Genomic DNA, 27,749 nt, shown 5'->3' with positions numbered 1-27,749 from the left:
AGTAGCAGTTGCCCAATATAACTCACGTGACTAATATCACATAGTTTTAAAATTGAAAAAGTTGGAAATGCAGTCAAATACGAAGATTTAGAAAGAGAGACACTGCTCAGTAGATGAGATGAGGCAGTTGTTCATCCAATAGTATAGCAGTGAATAATCTCCTATCAGTATCGGAAAATGAGTGAACCAAACGAAGGAGGATCTAGTTATAGGTCCGGAGGAAACTACAATGGATACAAGCCCTCTGGAAACAGATATCAGCCTAATAGTAATAACAGAGGTCCGCCAAGATACAGGTCGAATCACAGACAAGATGGAGGATACTATAACAACGGGGGGTATCATCAACAACAGGGGTATGGATACGGTCAGCCCACTCATGCACACGGAGTGCAGAGACAGACGTACAGGGGAGGTTCCTACCATCCATACCAACACAGCGATAGTAGATACGGTTCGAATTCAACGTACAGAAGACCTTACGGACAGCAGTCTGTACCACCAGCGCCACCACCATCCACGGCGTCATCAGTATCATCATCATCGGCGTACTCGCGGGGATCAAATGTGTTACCGGTGTCCCGGAATTCTTATCCAAGTCCCAAATACGAACAACCAAAGAAAAAGTTCACCATACCAAAGGACGAGAATCCGTTCATATACATGATGAGTAACGATGATCACTCCAGGACATCTAAACTCAAAGAGGTGTACAAAGAGAATGATCAGATTGATAATAAACTAGAAGAACTCAAATTGAAAATATTCAAAGACGAGTTAGAGCTGGGTTTAATGAGCACGCAGTGCGAAAAAGATGCTTTGAATGTTCAGCTCACGCAGGAGAAATTAGATAGTCTACTAATGAACTAATAAGGAAGAATAGAACATCAGTATATACTCGAATCATAAATAGTACTAGTCATGTAATCAATGAGAGTACTGCCATGTATCATTACCATTCCAGCTAGATATATATTCCATTTTGTCACTTACTGTGTTCCAACGGGTATCCAATTTTCTATCCTAAAGAAATTGAAATAAAAAGTTGAAAGTTTGGGACATAAGAGTAGAGTAATACGCGATGCAAGTATTGGCAGAGCAGAATAATTGTCACAGGTAACCGTAGCAAACTCTGTTAACGGATCAGTGATCAGTGCAAAATGGTGGCTTTAATTGATCAACTATACAATGTTACAGCATTGAGAGAATGCAGTTCCTTAAATGTTGCTGCATGGATAGTTTTCGGGTTAGGTATATCAAAGATGGTGTTTTTGACCTTAAACTTCAGCAAGATGGTCTTAGACTTGTTTGTTCTTCCAGGTCCAGACTTTAAGAAGTACGGTAAGGGGAAAGGTGCATATGCTGTTGTTACTGGTGCTAGTGACGGTATTGGTAAAGAATACGCCAAACAATTAGCGAAACGCGGGTTCAACCTAATTTTGATCAGTAGAACTGAATCGAAGCTAGTTGAATTGAAGAAGGAAATCGAGACTGAATGCAAGATTGACGTTAAAATTTTAGCCATTGATGTCAGTTCTGATAGCAAGGAGAACTATACTTTAATTAGAGAAGTTGCGTCGGGTTTACCTGTAACTGTTTTGATCAATAATGTTGGTAAGTCTCATTCGATTCCAGTACCATTTGATCAAACCGAAGAATCTGAATTGAGAGATATAATTACTATCAACAATACTGCGACATTAATGATCACACAAACTTTGTTACCACAATTAAAAGCAAGCGTTAAGACGTTGAAATGTCGTGGTCTAATCTTGACAATGGGTTCCTTTGGTGGTCTGCTACCTACCCCATTCTTAGCTACATACAGTGGTTCCAAGGCATTTTTACAAAGTTGGTCTAACGCCCTAGCTGGTGAATTATCTAGCGATTCTATCGATGTTGAGTTAGTGTTATCTTACTTAGTTACCAGTGCAATGTCTAAGATTAGAAGATCAAGTGCATTGATCCCTTCTCCAAAGGCTTTCGTGAGATCCACATTGAACTCCATTGGCAAACGCTGTGGTGCCCAAGAGCGTTTTGCAACCTCCACGCCGTATTGGTCTCATGCATTATACCATTTCATTATCGAGAACACCGTCGGTGTGTACTCTAAGATTGCTAATTCAATTAATTATTCCTTCCACTTGAGTATCAGAAAGAGAGCTTTGAAAAAGGCTGAAAGACAAGCCAAGAAGCAATAAAAAGAGTTGTCTCCAAAATATTAGTTTGTTTTGATATAAGGAGCAGGTTTAAATAGATTTGTTGTAGTAACGTTTGATTATTGTGCGATATCCTGACAAAGAAACCATAATTATTGGAACCTGTAGAAGTGTATAAATTTTGTAAGTTTCTGTGTTAAATATTCTGTAACATGAAAGTATACTGAAAAAACCGTTCAGCAATGCCCTATACGTTACAAAATCCCTGCGTTCATCTTACAATTCCAAACCTTTCTTTCTTTTCAATTACACGTAAAGCTCATTATTGACCTTCTGACCTTAAAACGAAGAAAATACAAACACAATTTCGAAGATATTAATATAGTATTAAGGCAACGTTAATCTGTTAGAAAGAAGGCACATACCAGGGTAATATTAGAGCCATAAGCACTGAGTGATAGTTGATTATTTGATTTGACGCATATTTATACGCGAGCACAGCAAATTTTACTTGATCTGAATATACTGCTGCAAAAGAGAACAATCTGTACCTACCTAAAACTTGAAAGTAGTAAAGAAACAGAACAGCAAGGTCGCATCATACAAGAAATCCACCCTATACCAGGATGTCCGAATTAACAAACTACAAGAGACTTGAGAAAGTCGGAGAAGGTACTTATGGTGTTGTTTACAAAGCGGTTGATTTGCGTCACCAGAATCGAGTGGTAGCAATGAAAAAGATCAGATTAGAATCTGAAGACGAAGGTGTTCCCAGTACTGCGATACGTGAGATTTCATTATTGAAGGAACTGAAGGATGACAACATTGTCAGATTATATGACATCGTGCACTCGGACGCGCACAAGTTATATCTAGTGTTCGAATTTTTGGATCTTGATTTGAAAAGATACATGGAATCGATCCCCAAGGACCAGCCATTGGGAGGCAACATTATAAAGAAGTTTATGATGCAATTGTGCAAGGGAATTGCTTATTGCCATGCTCATAGGATCATACATCGTGATTTGAAGCCGCAGAATCTATTGATCAACAGAGATGGGAACTTGAAGTTGGGAGATTTCGGCCTTGCACGTGCATTCGGTGTCCCCTTGAGAGCGTACACCCATGAGATCGTCACTTTATGGTATAGGGCACCAGAAGTGTTATTAGGTGGGAAACAGTACAGTACAGGGGTCGATGTATGGTCCATTGGCTGTATATTTGCCGAGATGTGCAACAGGAAACCGTTATTCAGCGGAGACAGTGAAATTGATCAGATCTTCAAGATATTCCGAGTGTTAGGCACACCAAACGAGAGAACATGGCCGGATATTATTTATCTACCGGATTTCAAGACTACATTCCCTAAATGGAACCGTCGTAATTTATCCGAGGTAATTCCATCGCTAGATGCAAACGGTATCGATCTCTTGGACAAATTGATCACCTACGATCCAATCCACCGCATTAGCGCCAAAAGAGCAGTACAACACCCGTACTTCAAGGAGGAGTGAGAGTGTTGGTGACAGGAGGCGCGTATATTCATGTATATGATATATAATAAAAACAATACCAGTCACGTGTATTCACGTGACTTATATTACCCGGAACTCCACATTCCATTTCTTTTTGTCCCATCCAACAGCCCTTCGAGAGATGCTGCAAACATACCACAAAAACAAAAAAAAAACGGGCCTTGATTTCCTTGCCTGTGCCACAGCAATGCGCCCAAAAAGAAAGAACTAAGAGCAAGAAAAACCGAAGCAAATTGAAACCCGCCCCCCTCCCCTAGGCCTGGGGCTCTTCGTTAACGTTACGCCATTGCTAGTTTGGCTGAACGCAAATCTACCTAGTCACCTATCCTCGACATCCCCTCTCTATCGCTAATATGTCTGTCCATTATTCCGACCGAATCCCTGAAGAAATTAAAGACGAGGCCTGGTAAGAGACAGCTCAATTGACGTAATGTCTCTCAACTCAACCCATACCTTCTCTCTCTCTATTCACATCCCCCCATATTGCTACTGATTGCCATCCGAAAACAAAATCTACAAATTTTCCATTGCAACCTTCGAGATTAATTCCCATTCCCAGAAAAACCGTACAAACTATCTATCATGTATGTTGAGAAAAAAATGTAGGATGTATAAACCCCATGAAGGCATTCAGGAGATAATCTCCCACTGTGGACCCTGTTTTCTTTTACTTCAAAAGTTGGCCACCTTTTTCATCTCTATTCAAACTCTTCCCTCTGGTTAATTACCTGAGTTAAGATCACAGAGAGCTAAAAGCCAGAGTTGAGACTTGCCTTGGCCCTGCAATGCCGTGCCTTCTCCGGCCCCCCTCCGTCCTCCGTAATACGTATTTATTGGATAATGAAAACAAAAACCACGAACATACATACACAGGTCGTGGTTTCTTTGTTGACAGTCACGGTGTGGTGGTACATGTGCTGCACTTCTGCTCAGATGTCCCAATACCACATTGCTTCCCGTTTTTAGACACATGGCTCAGCCTGCTTTTCATCATTTTTTTTTTCTTTTGTTTTTTTCCCCATTGCCTACAATTTCCCTGTTACCACATTGCACACAGCATTAGTATGTCGTCGGAACAAAAGAAACTGGCAAAAATTATTGGAAAGGTTTCTGTTTCTTGTCATGGATAAGAAGATGAAGTTGGAAAATAGGAAACAGGAAACAGAAATAGAAACTTGGCTAAGAGATTAGGATTTGGGAGTTGGGTCTTGGGATTTGTGTTTGGATTTGGATTTGAATTTTGAAATATAAGCATCAATACATTACACTATTCCCTGTCTCATTACTTTGTTACATACTACTTACTGTGATATTATATATTTTAGTTTTTAGTATTTGTCTTTTGTAGTTCAGTTTACATTCCCCATCTTAATAGTATCTTATCTTTTGGCCAGCCTCATAAACAAGGTAGAAACCAAGTACTATCTGTCTCTTTGTTGCTCGCTACTATTTGTTTTCGTTTGGTGTTTTTTTAATTCCCATTAAAAGCTTATCCTATAGCATTGTTAATTAGGACCAGGTGTTTGTTGTTATATCCAATAGCCATATCCAACTACTTTACTCTCATTTTATTATTATCTGTCTAAGGAAGACATCAAAGAGAAAAAAAAAAGAATTGCATTAAACATAAGTGAATAATTATGAAGAAAGAACTTTGGTACATGGTGTATTTCCACCTTGTACTCTTGGTGTTTATAGTATACACAATGTTTGATCTTATGGCTTTAACCATCGATACTACATTCAAGGACGCTTTGACAAGTACAGATTTGAATCCTCCTTCTACTGCTGTGCAGCACGCTCAATTGATCCCAAAGATTATCCATCAGACGTATAAGACTGAGGAAATTCCAGAACATTGGAAGGATGGTCAACGTAAATGCATCGAATTACATCCAGATTATAAGTATTTCCTCTGGACGGATCAAAAGTCAAGACAATTCATTCAAGAAGAGTACCCATGGTTCTTGGAAACTTTTGACAACTACAAGTACCCAATTCAAAGGGCTGACGCGATAAGGTATTTCGTATTATCCCATTTCGGTGGTATCTATATCGATTTGGATGACGGTTGTGAGAGAAGGCTAGATCCTTTACTCACGGTACCGGCGTTCGTTAGAAAGACTAGCCCCACTGGTGTCTCGAACGATGTCATGGGTAGTGTTCCAAGACATCCTTTCTTCTTGAAAGTGTTAGAATCGTTGAAAAGATATGACAACAATTGGGTTATCCCATATTTAACTATCATGCTTTCGACCGGTCCGCTGTTTATCTCCTTAATTTGGAAACAGTACAAAAGATGGGGGGTGCCCGAAAATGGTGTCGTTCGAATTTTGCTTCCTTCCGATTATAAGATGCATGAGACCTCGTTCTTTGCTATCTCCGAAGGTTCATCCTGGCATTTAGGCGATGCTCATTTCATCAAATCTTTGGCTGACTATATCCCATTGTGCGTAGTAGTGGGCTTTGTTATTGCATTCATTATCATGTACGCGGAATACCGCTTACTGTGCTGGCTAATCACTGGTGGTGCTTGGTCCAGATTCTACAACTCAGTAATATACTCCCTTGGGTTATCACGTTCTCGTACTGGTAACGAAAACGTCGAATTAGGTCAATTTAGAAGATTAAGAAAGGATTCCAATCTGCCAACTAAAATCTGCATCTCAGATATTGAAAAGCAAGATCCAAAGTTTACGGATTTGAGCCATTGTTAAGTGACTCTAACTCCCTTCCCTATCCTCAACTTCGCACATATCATCAAATTTTTGGAAATTCTGACCTGATCTGATTGATTGCTGAAAAAAAGAAAATCAAATTAAACACACTGAACTCAAAGCATACTACAAAAATAGACATAGGTTAAAAACAACAAGAACTTAACATACAGCAACCAACCATATTTAACTGGTTTCCTGTTCATGAATACCCACCCCCCTCCCTGGCACATATATTTTACTCGAGTCGAGATTTGGCTGTTGCTCTTCCTTCCGTTAATTTAGGTTAAAAATGTAACAGCACTTTTTACTACTCCCCACACACTCTGTCCACCAGATCCATTATTTTCTTCTGCAATTTGTATGTAGTATTATTATAACTTTCATTTGTACAATATTGACCTTTGCTCAGAACCCTAGATCATATTTTTCTGGCAGGACCAGACCAATGACCTTTACCTTCTCACCCATATCGATTTGTAAGACGGACAGCTTATGTTTAGAAACTACTCGGAAGGATAAAGAGATACAGTTTTATAGCATTTAGAAAACTTATATAATAATACAATCTGTTTTGTTTCCGGGACGGATTAAAAAAAACAACCTACAGCAAAAGAGATAAGATACATTTCTATCAATGTAAGGAAGGAAGTGGACAAAAAAAACACATTGGTGGAATGGTTTTCATTCATGCATCCAAATCTCATTCTGAGGTCCGACAACACAAAAACAGAGCTTTTATAGGAATGGTCTTAGCATTCTTTTCAGTTTTAAACTGAATTTTTTTTCCTTCTACTACTGGTTATGAAGATATTACAATGCAGCAGAAGAACCACTCTCACTGAACCAAGAGTTAACGGTGTCAGCAGAGATAGTAGAACCGAAGGAGTCATCGACTTCAACAATGTGGATTGTTTGGTCAGCACCGTCAAAGATGACAGCAGCCTTCAAAGTGCCAGAAGTAGGTCTCTTGAAGTAGTCTTGGGTACCACCACCACCAGAGCTAGTACTATCGGCACCTTGACCGCTGTGGATATGTGTAATCAATTTATCGGAACCAGTGGACAAGATTTCGAATAAATCTAATTCACCGCAACCAGTCTTCCAACAGGAACAAGATTCGTCACCGTATTGTAAAGTTCTTGGGATCTTGGCATTCAATAACCAAACAGCTGGCATATCGACGTTGTAATCACCGGAGTTGTCAGTAGGCATAGAGAATTCAAAGACGAACATCTTGATAGCACCACCGAAACCGTGGTAAGCTGGAATGTCAGATCTGTAGTAACCACAGTCACCTTCAGAACTGTCATCACAAGAGGAACCACTGAAGATCATGAATTCCTTGTTGGATGGCAAGGTAACGTCATCCAACGCAACAGCAGAAGCAGCCCCGGTAACACCATCAGAGTCACAGTAGGAGATAGAGTTACCGAAACATGCGGACCAGGTACCAGAACCCTTGACACCACCTTGGTGGTTCATGAAGGTCAAGTTTTGAGCAGAACCTGGAGTGAAGTATGAAACTCTGTTCCAAGCAGAAGAGCTTTCAGAACTTGAGCCGGAAGAAGAAGAAGAAGAGGAGGAAGTGGAGGAAGATGAACCAGAACCAGAAGCAGAAGAACTGGAGGAGGAAACAGCGCTAGCAGGAGAAGAAGTTACAGGCGAGGAAACTGGAGTCAAGATGGTAGTACCGTCAGTGACTTCAGTAGCACTTCCACCTGAAGTAGCATCAGTTTCAATAGGGTTACCATCACCGTCAACGACAATTGTGGAGGTAACTTCAACCCATTGGACGGCTGCTTCTCTCTTGTGCTCGTGATGCTTCTTGGCGGTAGAAACCGTGGTACATGGAGCATCTTCGGCGACTTGGTCTCTCTTCTTGAAACTGACGGAGTCACCTGGGTAGTAAACACCAAATTGGACCAAGTTAATTGGACCTCTGAAATGAACAGACAATTCTTCGTTCAATGGAGCCAAAGAACCACTGAAGGAGACAGAACTTTGAGAACATACACAGGTGGACTCATCCATAGAAGTAACATCAGAGTAATGACCGGAATAACCAACGTTAGAGTAAACAACTGCGTTGGTCTCAGAACAATAGTAATTGCCATCAACGTAATCACATCCTGCGTGGACGGAGGCTGCCAAAAGTGCAGTACTGGCAACAGAACTAAACTTCATTGTTTGTATGATGTTCTTAAGTTCTTGTTATTTTCTTTAAACTAAAACACAAAAAGGAGAGTAAAATAGTTGGTGTAATAGCAAAGTATCTTTATCTTATACGATCAACCCGAAATAATATAGGAATGAACGTAAAGACAATCTGTGGAGAAAAAAGGAGTGTAAGCGTTTTCAAACGATATTTTGAGCGATCTTTATTTCTAAAATAAAGGTTTTAATATCAAATAAGGAAGGAATAGAAGTTGGTTTAATAACTGAAAACTGCGCCAAAATGAAATATAAAATTAAGATCTGTACAGTTTCTGTCGCTCTGAGCTCTGGTAGAGATTATAAGGAATGGAAAGGTTGGGGGTTTGAGTAAATGGTAAATAAGTAAAGACTACTGAATATTAAGAGGAAGAAGGTTAAATCAGAAAAAAAATGACATGATGAATTCATATAAACAATTAAATTGAACCAAGCACGAAAAATAATGCAAACAAAAGATTGAAAAAGTATAAAGAAAGAGTGGCTGAGCAAAGCCAGATGAAGCGAAAAAGATGGTAAACCAGTTCTGAACTTTGGGAAACTTGAGATAAAAACCACGATTTTTATAAAAACATGAAAAAGTGATTGAATTAGGAAACTACTGGTTTGAGGATCGTTATTATTTCCTATTTTGAAACAAATCTGAAAAGAAAAGGTTCAGTTCGGTCTGGTACCCGTTCCCGTCATCAAGATGAAGAACGTAGCGTACAAAGGGACGGGTTTCGGGTATGGATTATGGTCCCGTTATCGTGTCTCGAGGGTGTTTCAGTTACGATGGCTGTGTTTCTTTCCTTTTTTTTTTGCTGATTTTATTTCCTACTCTTCAACTTCGATCAAACGTAGTTTCTCGGTAGCATATTGGTTTGAAGTATGTAAAAGTTTCTCGGAAAAAGATGGTTTCCTAGGTGTTACATGTTGCTTAGGTAGTAGTTAGTAGAGAGTACTGATCACCGGACCGGTCAACGTTCTGGGGTGTTTTCTACTTTGTAGTGGATCTTCTGCACAATCCAGGTGTACCTCATCGCATCACATCGCATCTGAAAACATACATTTTCGTAGTTCCTTCCTATTTGGGAGATATTTCGAGCTAGTGTAAATAAAATGAGGATGGAAAACTGTGGGAGGGTAACACAAACCACGTGACAATTATATACATCATTTTATTGTATTACCCGGTTACGGGCGGGTAACTAAGTTAGTTTTCTTGAACCAAAAAATGTCCATTGGACAATAATATGACACGTCTCATTTTCTCGCCTGTCGAAACTTTCGTCAAGCAAAAATCTTTTGATTTGAAATGAATTCAATACCTAGTTCAAGAGAGCACTCACTTTTACTCCACGAAGTAGCAATATACCGTTCCCAACACACATCAGTTACAACCTCACGCACACAATGGCAATCCAAACACCAAGACAACGTCTAGCGAACGAGAAATGGGCCAAGAAGAACGAAAAGAAACTTGGGAAACCAAAGGTCAAGGCCAAGGACCAAGTTTCCAAATCACCAATTTCTAAACCATGGATCATTGCATTGATATTCCTACTTATCGGAGGAGCTATCCTCGAATTGGTATCTCTTCTACTGTGAGCGGGAGCAGATCAGAACAGAGCAGAACAGAGCAGAACACGTAGCACAGGACACTTTCATGGTTCATGACCTTTAACCACATCAAGTCACGTGTAATAAATTACCCGAAAATAAAACTGTATTAGGCACTGCGAGAAGGGGACACATTATGTTGACCTTCCCGTCCTGTCTTGCTCTTGGCTTGCCTTCCTCCCGCCCCACCCTTTTGACTAGCCAACCACTGCTCGCTCCCGTTTGTTCATTCATGCGTCACACACTGCATATATGATCAGGACTCACAAACGTTGCAGGGGCGAATGAACCAGTATATATCTCTCAAATCAACGCCTCTTAAGCTAGTCTCTCTACATATTTCACAAGAAGTTTTACCGTTTCCCTTTCACAATGAAATTTTAGAACGCGTCAATAGAAGACATATCCGATTGACGGACGTATCGGAACGATAAAGGATACATAGTGGATATACACACTTGGTGTTTATTTTTGTATAGGTGCTTCCTGTCTGCTGTCTTTTGTCTTTTCAATAGACGAAAAGCCTGTCTGCCAGCCGGCCAAAGGTCGTTTGGCTATTTTTGTCACATTCCATGCCAGACTATATCGTAGATCACTCAAGTCACGGTCGAAAGCAACAATAATAACATCGCCTCGACCCAACCGGCAGAAACGGTTATTTATATAGTTGATATATTCGCTATCAGCCGAGGTCGCTTCAACAGTCTTCCCTCTCATTGGTTCGTCCTAAGAGCCGTCTTACCAGCCGGCTCCTTTTCCCGCCTAAACCAAAAGAATTCGATAAAAACACCAACAGCGAACCGGTTGAGATGTTTTTTCCATTTTTTTTCTCATGTACCCGTAGGCACGTAGAATAACAGCCGAAGGCACATCTGATTGGATAGACGCAGGGCAGCACGGTTCTTCGCGATATGAGCCGCAAAGGAAAAAGAGCGGCAGTACCCTCACATTCATCTCATCTCCTCTATCCTAAGCTTTCCATAATGCCAATCAATCCCTCTTTTTTCATCTATCAAATATCGCAACTTTAATCTGCTCTTTCATTCGATTTCGGAAACTGTAGTACAACATGCAAAAACCTTACTCATCCATAGTGTCCAGCCTTATCCCTAACCGTCTTTACCGCTTCTTGCTACGTCTTTTTCTTCTTTTTCACGCGCCGATAGGAAACCTTGTTCACTGGGAATCCTCTGGGAAATCCTTTCTTTTGTTTTTGTTTTATTTTTTTCCTCTTCCTAAGTTTCTTAGTATGGAAAAATATAGCACTCCGAGGCATATAATGATATGATTTGGAAACTGAAAAATTCCTGAAAGATATACGGTTAGTCAGGTATGGTTCTGGGAAGTTAGCTGCCGATATAGAGAAATAAAGGGATTCGGATACGGGTAGAGATAATGCGTGTATTTGTGCGGGAAAGGTTAGTATAGCAGCAAAGCAGCAGGCTGGTAGAACTGAAGCGTTACATGATTTATTGTGTGGATAGCTTTGTTAGTCAGTTGTTGTTATTTTATTTCCCATGTTGAGGGTTTATCATCGATGTTGGTAGTTTAGGTTCCCGGATTGTTGAAAGTATATAAAGGAACGAGACATTCGTTGATTGAGTTTTAAGTTTCGATGTTGTTCAATGCAATCATCATTTAAGGTTGTTTTGCGTTCTTAGCTTTTGCAATCAATCAAGATCAATATTCATATTGAAAAGGAAATAGTTCAAAGAAAACAAATACACTTTCACAAGACTTGTTGGGGGATCAAAGAAGTAATAATTAATATCCAACCTTCTAAGTTCGTTTAATACCAAGTTTTAAGATTTAATTTTCAATCGAATATTTTTCTATTGGTACTGATACCTTTTTGTTATAAACTTTTCACATCGTCTAATATTTATCCCAGTTACTGCTGTTAATTGCTAATTTCCTATTAATCTGTTAATTGATTGATACATCTTTTCATCTGTATCATTTGAAACCGTCATGTCTTCTGAATCGACAACAGGTCGTAAGACTAATGAGGATGGAAGAAATTCCATCCATTCTACTGATTCCTATGCTCAATCAGTAAATTCCTTCCATTACGAAGAGGATAACGAATCTCAAAATGCTGCTTCTCAATTATCCCGTCAAATCACTACCATCTTGTCTCAAGAAAATGGTGCTGATAGAATCGAATCCTTGGCAAGAGTCATCTCTACGAAGACCAAGAAGCAGATGGAATCGTTTGAAGTTGATCAATTGGATTTCAATTTGAAAGCCTTATTGGATTACTTACGTAACTCTCAAATCAGCCAGGGTATTGAATCAGGTGATTCCGGTGTTGCCTTCAACGATTTGACCGCTGTTGGTGTCGATGCTTCTGCTGCCTTCGGTCCCTCCGTGGAAGAATTAATACGTTCTTGGGGTCATCTTCCAGTACATCTTTGGAAGAAAATGACTGGTAAGAAAGATGATGTCCCATTGCGTAACATTATCCAACACTGTGTCGGTGTCGTCGAATCCGGTGAAATGTTATTCGTTGTCGGTAGACCAGGTGCTGGTTGTTCCACTTTACTAAAATGTGTTTCTGGTGAAACAAGTGAATTAGTCGAAGTCACTGGTGACTTCTCTTACGATGGTCTTTCTCAGGCTGAAATGATGGAAAAATTCAAAGGGTACGTCATTTACTGTCCTGAATTGGATTTCCATTTCCCAAAGATTACCGTCAAGGAAACTATCGATTTCGCTTTAAAATGTAAGACTCCAAGAGTCCGTATCGACCATCTTTCAAGAAACCAATACGTCGACAACATGAGAGATCTTTGGTGTACTGTCTTTGGTTTAAGACACACTTATGCTACCAACGTCGGTAACGATGTGGTCAGAGGTGTCTCTGGTGGTGAACGTAAGCGTGTTTCTCTTGTGGAAGCTCTAGCTATGAGTGCTTCCATTTACTCTTGGGATAACGCTACTCGTGGTCTTGATGCCTCTACCGCTTTAGAATTTGCTCAAGCCATTCGTACTGCTACCAATTTAATGAATAACTCTGCTATTGTTGCCATTTACCAAGCAGGTGAAAACATTTACGAATTATTCGATAAGACTACCGTCTTATACAACGGGAAGCAAGTTTATTTCGGTCCAGCTACCGAAGCTGTCGGATACTTCGAAAGAATGGGTTACATTAAGCCAAACAGAATGACATCTGCAGAATTCTTAACTTCGGTGACCGTAGATTTCGCCAACAGAACCCTAGCTATTAAGGATGGTTACGAAGAAAAAATGCCAAAGTCATCTACTGAAATGGAAGCCTACTGGCACAACTCTGAAGAATACCAAAGAGCCGTTGAGTACTATCACCAATATTGTGCTGCTCATCCTGAAGAAGAGACAAGACAAAGATTGGAATTGGCCAAGCATCAAAGATTGCAAAAGGGTCAAAGAGCCAAATCTCAATACGTCGTTACTTTCTGGTCTCAAGTGTGGTATTGTATGATGCGTGGGTTCCAAAGAACCAAGGGTGATTTCACATATACTAAAGTTTATTTGTCCTCTTTCTTAACTAAAGGTTTGATTGTCGGTTCTATGTTCCACAAAATCGATCCAAAGAGTCAATCTACTACCGATGGTGCTTACTCTCGTGGTGGTTTGATTTTCTACGTCTTATTGTTTGCTGCTGTGACCTCTTTGGCTGAAATCTCAAATTCTTTCCACAACAGAGCAATTGTCGTGAAACATAAGACTTATTCTATGTATCACACCTCCGCTGAATCCTTACAAGAAATTTTCACTGAAATGCCAACTAAATTCGTTGCTGTGTTGACTCTTTCACTTGTTTCCTACTGGATTCCTGTCTTGAAATATGATGCTGGTTCTTTCTTCCAATTTTTGTTATATTTGTTCACCACTCAACAATGTACTTCGTTTATCTTTAAATTGGTCGCCACATTGACCAAAGATGGTGGTACTGCTCACGCTATTGGTGGTCTATGGGTTTTAATGTTAACTGTCTACACTGGTTTCGTGTTACCAATCGGTGAAATGCATCACTGGATCAGATGGTTCCATTACCTAAATCCTTTAACCTACGCTTATGAATCCTTGATGTCGACTGAATTCCATGGTAGACAAATGCTTTGTTCCCAATTAATTCCTTCAGGACCAGGTTATGAAGGAGTTTCCATCTCCAACCAAATCTGTAATGCTGCTGGTGCAATTGCAGGTAACTTATATGTTTCTGGTGATACCTATGTTTTGAAGAAGTATCATTTCTCATACAATCACGCTTGGAGAGATTGGGGTATTAACATCGTTTGGACTTTTGGTTATATTGTCATGAACGTTGTTATGTCTGAATTTTTGAAACCATTAGAAGGTGGTGGTGACTTGCTATTGTACAAGAGAGGTCACATGCCAGAATTGGGTTCAGAAAGTGTTGATACCAAGGTTGCTTCAAGAGAAGAGATGATGGCATCTTTGAACGGTCCTGACGTTGATTTGGCAAAGATTATTGAATCCAAGGATGTCTTTACCTGGAACCACTTGAATTATACAATTCCTTATGATGGCGCTACTAGACAACTATTGAGTGACGTGTTTGGTTACGTTAAGCCTGGTAAGATGACTGCATTAATGGGTGAATCTGGTGCTGGTAAGACCACGTTGCTTAATGTGTTGGCCCAAAGAATCAGTGTCGGTGTTATTACTGGTGATATGTTGGTGAACGCCAAGGATCTACCTTTATCCTTCAACAGATCCTGTGGTTACGTTGCTCAATCTGATAACCATATGGGTGAATTGTCCGTGAGAGAATCATTGAGATTCGCTGCTGAATTGAGACAACCAAAATCTGTTCCACTACAAGAAAAGTATGATTACGTCGAAAAGATCATCTCTTTGTTGGGTATGGAAAAGTATGCTGAAGCTATCATTGGTAAGACCGGTAGAGGTTTGAATGTCGAACAAAGAAAGAAGTTATCTATTGGTGTTGAATTGGTCGCTAAACCATCATTGCTATTGTTTTTGGATGAACCAACCTCCGGTCTAGATTCTCAATCTGCTTGGTCTATTGTTCAATTCATGAGAGCTTTGGCTGATTCTGGTCAATCTATTTTGTGTACTATCCATCAACCTTCTGCTACCTTATTCGAACAATTCGATAGATTATTATTATTGAAGAAGGGTGGTAAGATGGTGTACTTTGGTGACATCGGTGAAAATTCCGGTACTTTGCTAAACTACTTCGAGCGTCAATCTGGTGTTAAGTGTGGTATCTCTGAAAATCCTGCTGAATATATGTTAAACTGTATCGGTGCTGGTGCAACTGCCTCTGCCTCAGAGGACTGGCATGATCTATGGCTAAAATCTCCTGAGTGTGCAGCTGCCAGAGAAGAAGTCGAAGAATTGCATAGAAAGTTGGCTTCTAGACCTGTTACTGATGACAAGGAATTATCTGGTAAGTATGCTGCTAACTACTTGACTCAATTGAAATGTGTTTTCGGAAGAACTTGGCTTCAATTCTGGAGATCTCCAGTCTACATTAGAGCCAAATTCTTGGAATGTGTCCTGTGTGCTTTGTTCGTTGGTTTGTCTTACGTTGGTGTTAACCACTCGATTGCCGGTGCCAATCAATCGTTTGCATCTATTTTCATGATGTTATTGATTGCCTTAGCTATGGTTAACCAATTGCATGTGTTTGCCTTGGATTCTAGAGAATTGTACGAAGTCAGAGAAGCTGCTTCGAACACTTTCCATTGGTCTGCATTGTTGTTATGTCACTGTACCGTCGAAATCATCTGGTCCACCGCCTGTGAATTTATCTGTTGGATTTGTTACTATTGGCCAGCACAATACACTGGTCGTGCTTCCCATGCTGGTTACTTCTTCTTGATTTACGTTATCATGTTCCCTGCATACTTTATCTCTTACGGTTGTTGGGTGTTCTATATGTCTCCAGATGTGCCATCTGCTTCTATGATCAACTCCAACTTGTTCGCTGCCATGTTGTTATTCTGTGGTATCTTGCAACCAAGAGAAAAGATGCCTGGTTTTTGGAAGAGATTCATGTACAACGTGTCTCCATTCACTTATGTTGTCCAATCGTTAGTCGCACCAATTGTTCAAGGTAAAAAGGTCGTCTGTGGCAGGAATGAATTCGCCGTTATGGATCCACCAGAAGGTCAAACATGTGGTGAATACTTGTCAACTTACATCGAAGATAACACTGGTTACTTGACCAATCCAAATGACACACAAAGCTGTCAGTACTGTCCATACAGCTACCAACAAGAAGTTGTTGCAAGATTTAATGTCAAATGGGTCTATAGGTGGAGAAATTTCGGTTTCCTATGGGCATATATTATCTTCAACTTCTTCGCAATGTTGTTCTGCTACTGGGTTATGAGAGTGAAGAACTACTCCGTTACTAGTATTTTCAAGATCTTCAAGATCGGTACTTGGAAGAATGCTATTAAACCAAAGGACAGACACGAAAAGGACACAACTATTTTCCAAGAAAAACCAGGAGATGCTGAAAATGTCAATAGAACCAAGAATTAATCCTTACCTACCCAGTAACTCCGCTATAGAAAACCTATTTTATTTCTACAATCTTTTTATTCATTTATCGTCTTTATAAATATTTAAGAATCTTTTACACTTTATTCAATATTCATTCTACATAATTGCCTTAAAACCTTAAATGAGCATTTTGAGAAACTACATATCAAAATGTCGTATCATGATTTTTTAAGAAACTTCAAGAAGATACACGCTACTTTGAAATGATGTCCACAGGGTATCTTTCAGGTACTTAAAGAACACTGGGAAGAGTGTTAAAGCCGTAATTAGGGTCTGCTTTTTTTAACAATAAGAAAGTTCTGTCTCCACAATAAATTTGCTTTAGAGCGGAATAACCAGTTGTTGAAACTGCTTGAGCGGTAACATTGCGCCTGCTGCCAGGGTTCAAGGAAGAAAGCTCAAATTATGATAAGGCGATTTTTACGGTTGTACTCTATTAAAAGAAACACGCATTTGATATTAGAGGACCTTCAATCTATAAAATTCAATAAAGATGATCTGAAGGCTATTGATTCTGCATTAAAATTAGTTACTGTGAAACAGACTACCTCCAGCAGCAAGCTAAGCCGCACTAGGGCTAAGCAAGAGTACATTGACAGGAAACTTGAAGTAATACGCAATATTTTTCCAGGTGAACCGGACTCTGAGTACGTGTCGATGGAACCGCCAAATGATTTGAAGAATCCTTATTTTGACGTTTATTCCAAGACTGTTCTAGATGAGGACGGGAACATCAAATTTGCCGGTACTGAAAGACTATCTGTGACAAAACTTTTAACTAAAAGATGGTGCGAACTAAATCAAATGTACGATATATATTCCCGACTTCCAATATTTGAGCACCGACAGTTGAAAGTTGGAAAAGTTGAGCATGAAAAGCTAGAAAAGGCAATTCATGGTGTTGCTCCTGCCGTTGAAGATTTCATGGAAACGTACGAATGGGAATTAGCTGAAGATGATACACATCAGTTAGCAGATAATTGGTTCCAGTGTATTCACAGGTTACTTACTCTATTTAGCTCGGGTGAAGCTCGTGAAATTCTATGCCACGGGTATATCGATTCAAGATCTTGCCAGTTGATAGAAGGGCAAGTTAAGGATGATAGAGACATCTTGATAAGTGGTATCATTGATCACGTAGTTCTATTTCACGTAAACAACAATAAGCCTAAATCTCTCGAGCCGGCTTTGAGAGAGAAAAATGGCTTTGATTTATTAAAGATCATTTCATTCCTTGGAGACACCATTCCGCAGGCAGAAGACCTAAAAATCGCAGTGGGCGACGTTAAGACACGTCCTAGAGCAATTGTACCCAACCATGCTTCCGTAGTACGAGCATCAAAGCTTCAGGTCATGTATTACCGATTTTTTTTGGAAAACTTGGGAAAAGACCCCGAAATCGCATACCAGAAACTAATACTGAATGCTACAAGGAGGGACATAAACATTGACACACCAATCAACATATCAAATCTCATCTATTTCATGGAGATTGACCCTGCCATAAGACCTGACCTTGAAAGGATAATGCTTGGAGAACCAATTGGGTTTGAACCTTTTGATAGATATTACCAATCGGAATTGGAAAACGGCGACGAGGATAACATTGCTATGCCTTCGGAAATTGGCGAAGCCAATGAGTATAATCTTTCTCAATACGCAGATTTGACAATGGAAGAGAGTACACTTGAAAAATATGGTACGTTTTACCAAAAATGGGCGAATCCGCCAACTTTAAGATACTTCGCTGCTAGATTGGCTCAATTGTACGGTACATTATTACCGTTATTATCCAATGATCTAATGATAGAATACTACACTGGTGATTACAAATTTTATACTGATAAATTTCAATATGATTCGGCATTGTTAAAGCAAGAGTGCCACAGCAGCTCCCAATTTTGGTTTGGGAAACGATCCGTTGAACCTATTGTGCCAACAAAGAAGAATCTAGTGACGTTTTGTAAGTACTGTGATTTTCATGATGTCTGCGGATGGAGAGCTAATGGCAACAAGATGTTCAAACAACTAGGTCCTACCTTAGAAGAGATAAGTAAACTCTAGGTGCTACCGGCCACCACTTGATATCCATGCTATCTATATATGTTTTTAATATTTATTATTTATTTGTTAGCTTAATTACAATGTCCTTTCAATAGAGGCTGCTTTGACCGTTCACTCAACCAATGGGTATCTCTGCTCCTCTTGAAACGTTCTCTACGCTGCCCTTGCCCTAATGGGAAGTCCGACAGGAAAAGCCGTTAGTTAAAGAAGATCTGTGCCAAGTAATTCAACGGCAGCGAAGCAGCCATCGATGAATCGAACCTTTGTCCCTAGAACTCACTGTTGGATCCATTAAATACATACCAATCGATTTGAATAAAGAACCATTAGACATGGGAGGCCAGGACCCGGCAGGCTTCGGGATATCCGTGCTCCGATCATGATAGGTTCCAAAGCTAGGAGGCACCATACCGTTGTACATACTTGAAGCTTCTCTACAGAAGTCAGTGTCGAATTTGTCGTCCAGTTCCTTCTTCAACTGAGCACCTATTGCTGCTGACTCTTACCAATCATATAGTATTCCAAACGGGGTAGAACTTCCAAGAAAATGGTTCAATTGGTTTGCCGATGGGGCTATGTTCCTTATCGTTTCGGATTGACTGCAAAAGTCAGGCAGGCGAAGGTTAAAAGACTGTCGACGCGACGTAGTTACGGATGGCAAAAATACTACTTTTACGAAAAGGCGACGTTATTATCGCACATTGAAGTCTAGAGCTTTGATACTTCTTGAGTTGAAGTTCTGAGATTTACGTAATCCATTTGAATAAGTCAATATAGTAGAGGTGCATTAAATCACTCTGGTATATGCTGTATATCAGCCGGAGTAATTCTCCAGTTGGAGGCACCCTCTACATTACAAGCTTTATCAAGCCTAATGTTGATTTTCGCTACTACTTAGATTGCCATGGTTTTTTTTGAACGTCAATGCAAATTAGTAATGCTCTTTTCAGGCATTGTACTAAACCTTCTCAGCAAGACCCACAAGTTGGCAACTGATATTGATTAAGTGGGTGATATTTCTTATATGAATAATGTTTTTTATATGTGTGTTAATGGTACGCTCCAACGTATATAAATGCGGCATTTTACATATTTCATCTCCATTCCCCTAAATTTCATCTCATCTTAATTAAAAGCTTCCTATTTCTTTCAATTAAAGGTTTAAACAGTAAGGAATATCAATAGTTAGTGTTCAGTGTAGCATTGCAGTCAATTGATTATCCACCAAAGTTTTTAGTACATCGAATAATAGAAAAGCATGCCATCTCCAAGCGACTACCGTTCTCAATTGCTTAATAACGTAGCCCTAGGATATGGTTTGATGAGTTTCACCTGGAGAGCAGAACCTATTGCCCCAGAAGCTGCGTCCAAAACCTTCAAGAAAGTTCTTGAATTTACTGGTGATAAAAAGGCGTTGTTCAATGTTGGTGAATTCTACGGTGAACCTTTGAGCAACTACAAGTTGTTGCAATCCTACTTTGACAAGTATCCGGAAGATCGTGAAAAGGTAATTATCAGTGCTAAAGGTGCTGTTGACTTGCAAACCTTGAGCCCAGCCGGTGATGCTAAGAGTGTTAGCGCATCTATCGAAAACACTCTTAAAGTGTTCAATGGGTATGTGGACATCTATGAGCCAGCAAGATTGGACCTTGAACTTATAAAGAAGACTGGTGAATCGGTTTTCCCTCGTGAAACATTTGACACCATCGTTGAATACGTCAAGAAGGGTAAAATTGGTGGTATTTCATTGAGTGAAGTAACCGCTGAACAAATCAGAGCCATTCACAAGGAGTATGGTGAATATTTAGTCTGTGTTGAAGTCGAATTGTCCATGTTTTCTGCTGAAATTCTCTCGAACGGTATTGTCGACACTTGTAACGAACTAGGGTTGCCAATTGTTGCCTACTCTCCATTGGGTAGAGGTTTGCTAACTGGTGCTTTGGCCAAGAGCTCTGATATCCCAGCAGGTGATTTCAGAATTCAATTGAAGAGATTCCAAGATGACGCGTTCGCTCACAACAAGTCTTTAGTCGAATTTTTAGAGAACGAAATTATCGCTAAAAGATCTGATAACGTCACTTTACCACAAGTAGCAATCGGATGGATCCGGGCTATCAGTAAGAACTATCCAAATACTAAAATTATTCCTATTCCCTCAGGAACAACTGTGGACAAGGTAACCTCTAATTATAGTTTCATAGAATTATCTGACGAGGAACTAGCAAAGATTGACAAATTTTTACAATCTTTCAAAACTGTCGGTGGAAGATACGAGATGATTCGTTAGATATTATGTTAATGATTCCATGATTTTACGAACTTGTCAATATGTCACGTACCAGTGTAGCTGAATATATCCAAACAAATATAAAAAAAATGTTATCATATTCTAAGAAAGCAGGTATGCCAATGATATCGCCATGACATAGGATCAGCAACCAACTATAGAGCGTTCTATTTTATTTCAGTTTCTGTCATATGTTTCTGTCATTTCCACTGACACTGAAATAATACTAGTAGAAAAGAATGGAAAAATTATTAAAATAGGTAAAAAAATTCAAAGTTAACAATACTTCTTTCACATTTACTTTAATCATTTGAAGTATTGAAGTCTGGTAAAATTGGTATCAATTTGGTCTTATGGCCCAAGATAACAACTGATGTTCATCTCTGACTATCATACTGGCTTCTGGTGAGTTATCTATACACTATCTCCTTGAAGTTACGATAATGAACATAGATCAAAAGTATAAAATTACCACATAAGTCTCAATGGATCATTATTCCGTTTTGTCATTATGGTAATGGTCTATCAGAGTTGGTAAACAGAGCATTTTTCTCATTGTGTTTTAGTATATAGCCAGAGGAAGTGTACGTTATGAGATGGGATGCTACTACGAAGGCAGTCTTGCTCAGTTTTTCAAGGCTGAGAAGCTCGAAGTTAGACTGTTCATGTGATCAGTAAAAAGATCATAAAAAAGGACCCAGCTCAGCAGCGAGACTTCTATGAACGATACTTTTTCTCTAGGTTCTACCGAACCATCGTCTTTCTTTATTTGAGTGATTTCACGTAAACGGGAACTTGTCGTGCCTGATGTGCATTTTTCTTTATGTCCATCACTGGCGGTGCAGTAATGTGTTCGACTGGATTGTTTAAGTACTTCCGACTGAGGGCGTTACATGCATTAGACATTTTCTTTGAAAACGTTTACGATTTTTCAATGTGAATTCACTTTCACACAAGACGAAGAACAAACTTGCACGAATTTGGTGACAGAAATTTACAACTGCCACCAAATTTTAAGATCTTAACTTCAAAAGAGCGGAGTTTGTGAATACAGTGTCCATTATTCACAAGTCTAAAGGCATAAGATCATATTTCCTCATAAAATCAATTATAAATATTGCAGCTTGTTATAGACATACATAGTTTTTTGCAGCCAGAGTTGCGCCGAGTGAAATGTACTTAATCTTCTTCTTCTGGGACCAAAGCATCGGACTCTTCCAACAGTTTAGCTAATTCACCCGTTTGAGCCATGTTCATCACAATGTCACATCCACCGACAAATTCCTTGTTAACGTATAGTTGTGGGATGGTTGGCCATTCGGAGATTTCCTTGATACCTTCACGTAACTCAGGGTCTTCAAGTACATTGTAAGCAGCAAACTTCACTGGATCGACACCTTGTTGACCTAACATATTGATTGTAGCTCTAGAGAATCCACATTGTGGGAATTCTGGAGTGCCCTTCATGAATAAAACCACCGGTGCTGATTCAATAGCATCTTCAATAGCTTTCTTTGTCTCTTGTGATATGAATCTTTGGAAACTTAGATGTGATCTGAAAGCAGGACGTAGGAGCGGACTCTTAGTGGCCAAAAATCTTGAGAACATTGTTGGTATTGGAAAACCTGAGCGAAGCGATTTTAACTGTGAGGCTAGTTTACTGGGCTTGAAAAAATATCAATCAAACGTTGGAAGGAGTATCGCAGTTCAGTATTTCAGTATTTCTTTATATGTTGGTTAGAAGTGAAATATCGAATTATAAAGTTTCCGAAATGTTTAAGCCGAGTGACTAAGAGGATAGAGGGCAAAAAACTGAAAGACGAGTTGAGAAGACAGTACAAAACTATGAATTCAGTGAATGGAGTGGGTAACCTTGAATTACTTTGGCATCAAAGAAGAATCGTTAGATATTCAGAATGTTTGGAGGCCAAGTTTAAGGTGAATAAAGACTGTGATGAGTAAGCAGCACGTGACATGGTTCTTTGCAATGGTTCACAAATCCCGATATGAACTGAAAGTAAAACATTTGTGCAAGAAACCAGCTCGTATGGCGCAGTGGTAGCGCAGCAGATTGCAAATCTGTTGGTCCTTAGTTCGATCCTGAGTGCGAGCTGTTATTTTTTTGCCCCTTCTTCATCCTCATCGAGGGCCTCTTTTTTTTTTTTCATGACGTTCGGTTTCTAGGAGAAACAAATCGAGCAGTAAATTGTAACGATGTATATCCCATTATTTATATGACATTAGAGACGTGATTAGGTAGAAATGAAAAGTGAAAGCGTAAATTGGTATTAGAATATTAACTGAATTAATGTAATGTGGTGTAGAAGTAAACTTGAACTGAAATTTGAAGTAAATGAGTGGAGCAAGGAACTTGGTAAATTAGAAGAGACAGAAAAAAAGAATGAAAATAAAACACCCCATGAAAGATGTGGTTTTATTTATTTTAATGTCATTTAATTATGCAAATTCGAATGAACAATCTCCGATTGATGGTTCTTGTAAAGGTTGCAATTCTAACTGTTGAAATCTTTCAGCATGTTCATGGTAGTAGAACCCCAGAATGTTACCAAGTAATTGATCGTGTACTATGTAGTAGTAGCCGTCGTAAGATGCACCATCTATTGATTCCAAATCGGCATCAGGCACCAGGAATTTCTCATTCCACCTCATGTAAAGGAACCTTTGATTCAAGTAATCGGTATGTGAGTAAGTACCATCGATGATAGATTGTAGAATATTCTTAGAAGGATACTTTGGATCGTTTTGCATGCAAAGTTCTTTGAAAGATGGGAAATTCAACCAATGCTCCAAATCAGTCTGGTCCGAGGCCTTATAGGACGCATAATCTATTGGGATATCTTTGGATAGAAACCCTAGAGAATCCGTTACGGTGATGGATTCGAAGAAAGTGGTGATCTCGGGATTTTGTACCGTGAGACCCTTTATAGAGAGGAATCCAGTCAAATGAGGCGAGCAACAGTTGGATTCGTTATCATTTGGTAAAGAAACAGATTGGATAGTGATCATGACTTGGAACTTCTTGTATCCCGAGAGTTGGTACCCAACAAACCGTTTTCTAGCCCCTAGCCAATGAGTTCTTTCGTGGTTCTTGGGAGTCTGAGGTCTCGATCTAGGAGGCGAGTTCAAAGATGGTGAGCATGAGTCCTGGATATCGTAATCCTCCGAATCTTGAAAGTTTTCATGCGAACGCCGTATCGAATTGATAGAATCGTGAGACCCAGTTCTGTGCAGCGAAGTGTTCCTGAAATATGGGTTTCTATGGAAAAAAGGAGTCAAAGGCGCAGGGAATGCTATAGGTGATTGCTGTTTTTGCTGTTGCTGTTGCTGTTGCTGTTGTTCCTGGGTCTGACCCTGACCCTTATATGGAGACGAGCTACTCGCCTTGGCGAGTTGCGTCTCCAACCCAGAGCTATGCGAACGTGTATCTTCGTTGATCATCTGTAAAATGTATGAATGTATCTTGCCTTACAACTTGTAAGTTGTAACTAGTTTTCTAAAGCAAGTAACTAACTCACTTGACAAAGGCAATCTGCGATGAAGCAGCGAACAGATTAATACGTCCAACAATAACCACTCGGTATATATACATATATATAGTAATAATAATAATAATAACTATCTCAATCAAGAAGGTAATATAAAAAGCATCACCAGGCCACCTTTAAAAAGCGAAGACCAGATCGACATCGATAAAGAAATAAGAAAAAGAGATAAAAGGAAAAGAAATAAAACACGGCAAAGAAACCGACAATGAAACACGCGGAAGAGGAAGATTTCCAGTTCCAACCATGACTCTATCCTATCAACTGGACTGGGAAAAACCAATGAACAAGGCAGAGACAGAAGTAAAATGGCTGCATAGGTGAAAGGAGTGACACATAATGGAAAAAAGTAAAAAGAGAGTAAATGTGTTCAGGAGTGAATTATGATCGAGGTGCGAGTCTGGTGTTGAAGGAAAAGAAACGGGGGGAAATATCGAAGAGACTGTGCACCGGTTTCTGGGCAAAATACCCGGAAAAACCTTTCGTTTTGGATTTTCTTTTTTTCCGGCACCAAGTTGGAACAGAGAGGTACCCAACGAAATGGCGGAGGAAGAATCAAAGAAGGACCAAAGTTCACAAAAAGAAATACGAGAGAATGTTGCTACAGGGGAAAGGAACATTCACAGACATAGCCCGATCCGGTTTGTTCCGAGGTGCGGGTAACAACTTAGCGCAGCTAACTCTTTCTTTCTCTACGCTCGGTGTATGCTGTCAAAAAAGTGTGGCTCTTCTAGTCACGTGATTACTGTTATAACGCGCCCGCTTATGTTACCCGGATATATGTATATTTGCTATATTTGTATTTTCGCCACCGTTCAACGTTATTCCGGGTAACACAATGGGTATCTCTCTCATCGTCAAAAGATTTTCTCGTCACTTCTTCCACATTCAGACTGGAATTTAAAATAAAATCTGTATACCATCTTTTCACATACGTATCTATTAAATGATGCACTACTACTTGTTGCACGTATTATCGGAACTACTCTTTTTCAACTTTATATACTTACTGATTTATGTATGCCTTTTCTAATAATTAGTTAGTTAGTTGTCCTTTGTCCACTGGAATCTGCCGTCGATAAGCAATTCATAGTTAGAAGAGAAGTGCTCTTTCTTACCAAGCCAATCCCAGCTGTAACTCTCTAACCACCACCATGAATGCTCAAATCAGTAACCTAGTCATCATGTTGATCATGATGCAAGTATCTCGTCGTTTGGATATGGAGGATCCTTCGATCGTGTTGTACATCCGTATCGCTTATGTCGCTTCTGTTGCCATCACTTGGTCCATCTACCAATACGCTAGAGCTCAAATCGTTAAGAAGAACGATTTGGCCACTTTGAAATACGTGGCTCCAGCTAACCCATTGGGTGGTCAAACCGAGAAAAAATTGGAAGTCACTACCGTTCGTGATTACGATTTACAACAGATTGATTCTGCCATTAAATCCATCTACACTGGTTTGGCTATGATGGGTTTCATGCATTTGTACATGAAATACACCAACCCATTGTTCATGCAAACCATCTCACCAATCAAGTCCGCTTTGGAACATAACGAAGTTCAAATTCATTTGTTCGGAAAACCAGCTTCTGGTGATTTGAAGAGACCTTTCAAGACTCCATCTTTGTTCGGTGGTGCCGGTGGTGCCAGTGAACCAAAGACTGACAAGAAATCTATCGAAACTGCTGAAAAGGCTGGTAACGGTGGTGTCAAAGCTGAATAATCGGGACGCGCATCGTTGCGTTTTCCAATCATGTGTTTTCTTCATCCATCTCTCACCATTCTCTTATAAATAAACACGTATATATGTATATAAATGTACATGCGTGTATGTATACAACTATTAAGATACCTCAATAGGATGTTTTATCGTAGCTTTTGTTCAGTTTCTTTCGTGTTTAAGTGTTAAATTGTACACATAGACTTCGCACTTTATTTGAAAGAAACGTGAATATTATTCTATAAAGATCAGACCCAACCCTTAACTGTTACTGATCGAGCCGACCAGATCAATATCCTCCAAGCAAAATGGATGTCAGTGATGTAAAAATATTGATCCTTGGTGCCGGTGGTCTTGGATGTGAGATTGTCAAGACATTGGCGCTGTACGGTTTGCCAGAATTACATATTGTCGATATGGATACCATCGAATTGACCAATTTGAACCGTCAATTTCTATTCAGTACCCGTGATATTGGCAAACCAAAAGCGTCTGTAGCTGCAGAAGCTATCAATAGATTGCAAATACCTTGCAAGAATGGAGTTACAGGTTTTGTGCATGTGGTGCCTCACAATCAAGATTTGACTCAGTTCAACGATGACTTCATCTCACAATTCGATATAATCGTATCCGGACTCGATTCTATCGAGGCAAGACGTTGGATCAACTTCAAATTACACGATGTAACTGTCAAATCCAACTTCAAGACCGTAATACCTTTCATAGACGGTGCCACGGAGGGACTTATGGGTAACTGTAAGCTCATAGTGCCTGGGTTCACCTCATGTTACGAATGTTCTCTTTCCACGCTGCCGCAAAATACAGAAACTTATCCGCTCTGTACACTTGCATCCAACCCAAGAACCCTAGCACACTGCATTCAATACGCTTCCATCATTCTCTGGCCTCGAGAATTTCCTAACAGACCTCATGACTTGGAGTCTCCCGATGATCTACAGTGGTTGTACGAAAAATCATTACATAGAGCGGAGGAATTCAACATACACCATTCAACTCTAACAACAAGATACGTTCTGGGCGTACTAAAATCTATTATACCCAGCGTTACTACTACAAACTCAATCATTGCTGGTCAATGTTGCAAACAAGCTATCGACTTACTCACTGATAAAATCGATATTGAGACATGTCCAACTTTCACGATGTATAATGGAGAAGCTGGTGCAACCATGTTCTCTTACAGGCATGAAAGGGATGCTAGTTGTACCGTGTGCAGCGTGTTCGCATAGCACATGACATATAATGGTTGATTCTATATACAGTTCGCTTCACACCCTCGCCAAGCATTATATACTGTTTTTAATGATATTCCCG

General features: G+C 39.7%; 13 protein-coding genes and 1 non-coding gene across 14 annotated transcripts; 11 read left to right on the top strand and 3 right to left on the bottom strand.

Moving 5' to 3' along the window:
* Positions 1-177: 177 nt before the first annotated feature.
* Positions 178-870, top strand: LGE1 (Lge1p; the record flags this gene model as incomplete). Its single annotated transcript, XM_451966.1, has 1 exon — positions 178-870. The coding sequence occupies one exon, from the start codon at positions 178-180 to the stop codon at positions 868-870; it is 693 nt and encodes a 230-aa protein (XP_451966.1).
* A 290-nt stretch (positions 871-1,160) lies between these two features.
* Positions 1,161-2,201, top strand: IFA38 (ketoreductase; the record flags this gene model as incomplete). The annotated part of the gene is made up of 1 exon (XM_451965.1): positions 1,161-2,201. The coding sequence occupies one exon, from the start codon at positions 1,161-1,163 to the stop codon at positions 2,199-2,201; it is 1,041 nt and encodes a 346-aa protein (XP_451965.1).
* A 584-nt stretch (positions 2,202-2,785) lies between these two features.
* On the top strand, positions 2,786-3,673 carry CDC28 (cyclin-dependent serine/threonine-protein kinase CDC28; the record flags this gene model as incomplete). The annotated part of the gene is made up of 1 exon (XM_451964.1): positions 2,786-3,673. The coding sequence occupies one exon, from the start codon at positions 2,786-2,788 to the stop codon at positions 3,671-3,673; it is 888 nt and encodes a 295-aa protein (XP_451964.1).
* A 1,661-nt stretch (positions 3,674-5,334) lies between these two features.
* CSH1 (mannosylinositol phosphorylceramide synthase catalytic subunit CSH1) lies at positions 5,335-6,411 on the top strand (the record flags this gene model as incomplete). The annotated part of the gene is made up of 1 exon (XM_451963.1): positions 5,335-6,411. The coding sequence occupies one exon, from the start codon at positions 5,335-5,337 to the stop codon at positions 6,409-6,411; it is 1,077 nt and encodes a 358-aa protein (XP_451963.1).
* An 813-nt stretch (positions 6,412-7,224) lies between these two features.
* Positions 7,225-8,598, bottom strand: TOS1 (Tos1p; the record flags this gene model as incomplete). The annotated part of the gene is made up of 1 exon (XM_451962.1): positions 7,225-8,598. One exon carries the CDS (start codon positions 8,596-8,598, stop codon positions 7,225-7,227), a length of 1,374 nt encoding a protein of 457 aa, XP_451962.1.
* Positions 8,599-10,020: 1,422 nt separating this feature from the next.
* Positions 10,021-10,215, top strand: YSY6 (Ysy6p; the record flags this gene model as incomplete). The annotated part of the gene is made up of 1 exon (XM_451961.1): positions 10,021-10,215. The coding sequence occupies one exon, from the start codon at positions 10,021-10,023 to the stop codon at positions 10,213-10,215; it is 195 nt and encodes a 64-aa protein (XP_451961.1).
* A 1,983-nt stretch (positions 10,216-12,198) lies between these two features.
* Positions 12,199-16,755, top strand: PDR12 (ATP-binding cassette multidrug transporter PDR12; the record flags this gene model as incomplete). The annotated part of the gene is made up of 1 exon (XM_451960.1): positions 12,199-16,755. The coding sequence occupies one exon, from the start codon at positions 12,199-12,201 to the stop codon at positions 16,753-16,755; it is 4,557 nt and encodes a 1,518-aa protein (XP_451960.1).
* Positions 16,756-17,181: 426 nt separating this feature from the next.
* EXO5 (Exo5p) lies at positions 17,182-18,840 on the top strand (the record flags this gene model as incomplete). Its single annotated transcript, XM_451959.1, has 1 exon — positions 17,182-18,840. The coding sequence occupies one exon, from the start codon at positions 17,182-17,184 to the stop codon at positions 18,838-18,840; it is 1,659 nt and encodes a 552-aa protein (XP_451959.1).
* Positions 18,841-20,098: 1,258 nt separating this feature from the next.
* KLLA0_B09658g (pyridoxine 4-dehydrogenase) lies at positions 20,099-21,127 on the top strand (the record flags this gene model as incomplete). The annotated part of the gene is made up of 1 exon (XM_451958.1): positions 20,099-21,127. The coding sequence occupies one exon, from the start codon at positions 20,099-20,101 to the stop codon at positions 21,125-21,127; it is 1,029 nt and encodes a 342-aa protein (XP_451958.1).
* Positions 21,128-22,306: 1,179 nt separating this feature from the next.
* On the bottom strand, positions 22,307-22,735 carry GRX5 (monothiol glutaredoxin GRX5; the record flags this gene model as incomplete). Its single annotated transcript, XM_451957.1, has 1 exon — positions 22,307-22,735. The coding sequence occupies one exon, from the start codon at positions 22,733-22,735 to the stop codon at positions 22,307-22,309; it is 429 nt and encodes a 142-aa protein (XP_451957.1).
* A 433-nt stretch (positions 22,736-23,168) lies between these two features.
* Positions 23,169-23,240, top strand: KLLA0_B09614r. The gene has a single exon. It is a non-coding gene; the product is annotated as a tRNA-Cys (tRNA).
* A 344-nt stretch (positions 23,241-23,584) lies between these two features.
* On the bottom strand, positions 23,585-24,586 carry VID24 (glucose-induced degradation complex subunit VID24; the record flags this gene model as incomplete). Its single annotated transcript, XM_451956.1, has 1 exon — positions 23,585-24,586. One exon carries the CDS (start codon positions 24,584-24,586, stop codon positions 23,585-23,587), a length of 1,002 nt encoding a protein of 333 aa, XP_451956.1.
* A 1,258-nt stretch (positions 24,587-25,844) lies between these two features.
* On the top strand, positions 25,845-26,417 carry SND3 (Snd3p; the record flags this gene model as incomplete). Its single annotated transcript, XM_451954.1, has 1 exon — positions 25,845-26,417. One exon carries the CDS (start codon positions 25,845-25,847, stop codon positions 26,415-26,417), a length of 573 nt encoding a protein of 190 aa, XP_451954.1.
* A 305-nt stretch (positions 26,418-26,722) lies between these two features.
* Positions 26,723-27,664, top strand: UBA3 (NEDD8-activating protein UBA3; the record flags this gene model as incomplete). Its single annotated transcript, XM_451953.1, has 1 exon — positions 26,723-27,664. The coding sequence occupies one exon, from the start codon at positions 26,723-26,725 to the stop codon at positions 27,662-27,664; it is 942 nt and encodes a 313-aa protein (XP_451953.1).
* Positions 27,665-27,749: the final 85 nt, after the last annotated feature.

Source organism: Kluyveromyces lactis (genome assembly GCF_000002515.2).
Source record: "Kluyveromyces lactis strain NRRL Y-1140 chromosome B complete sequence".
Lineage (NCBI taxonomy): Eukaryota > Fungi > Ascomycota > Saccharomycetes > Saccharomycetales > Saccharomycetaceae > Kluyveromyces > Kluyveromyces lactis.
This window is presented reverse-complemented; position numbering and strand designations above follow the sequence as displayed.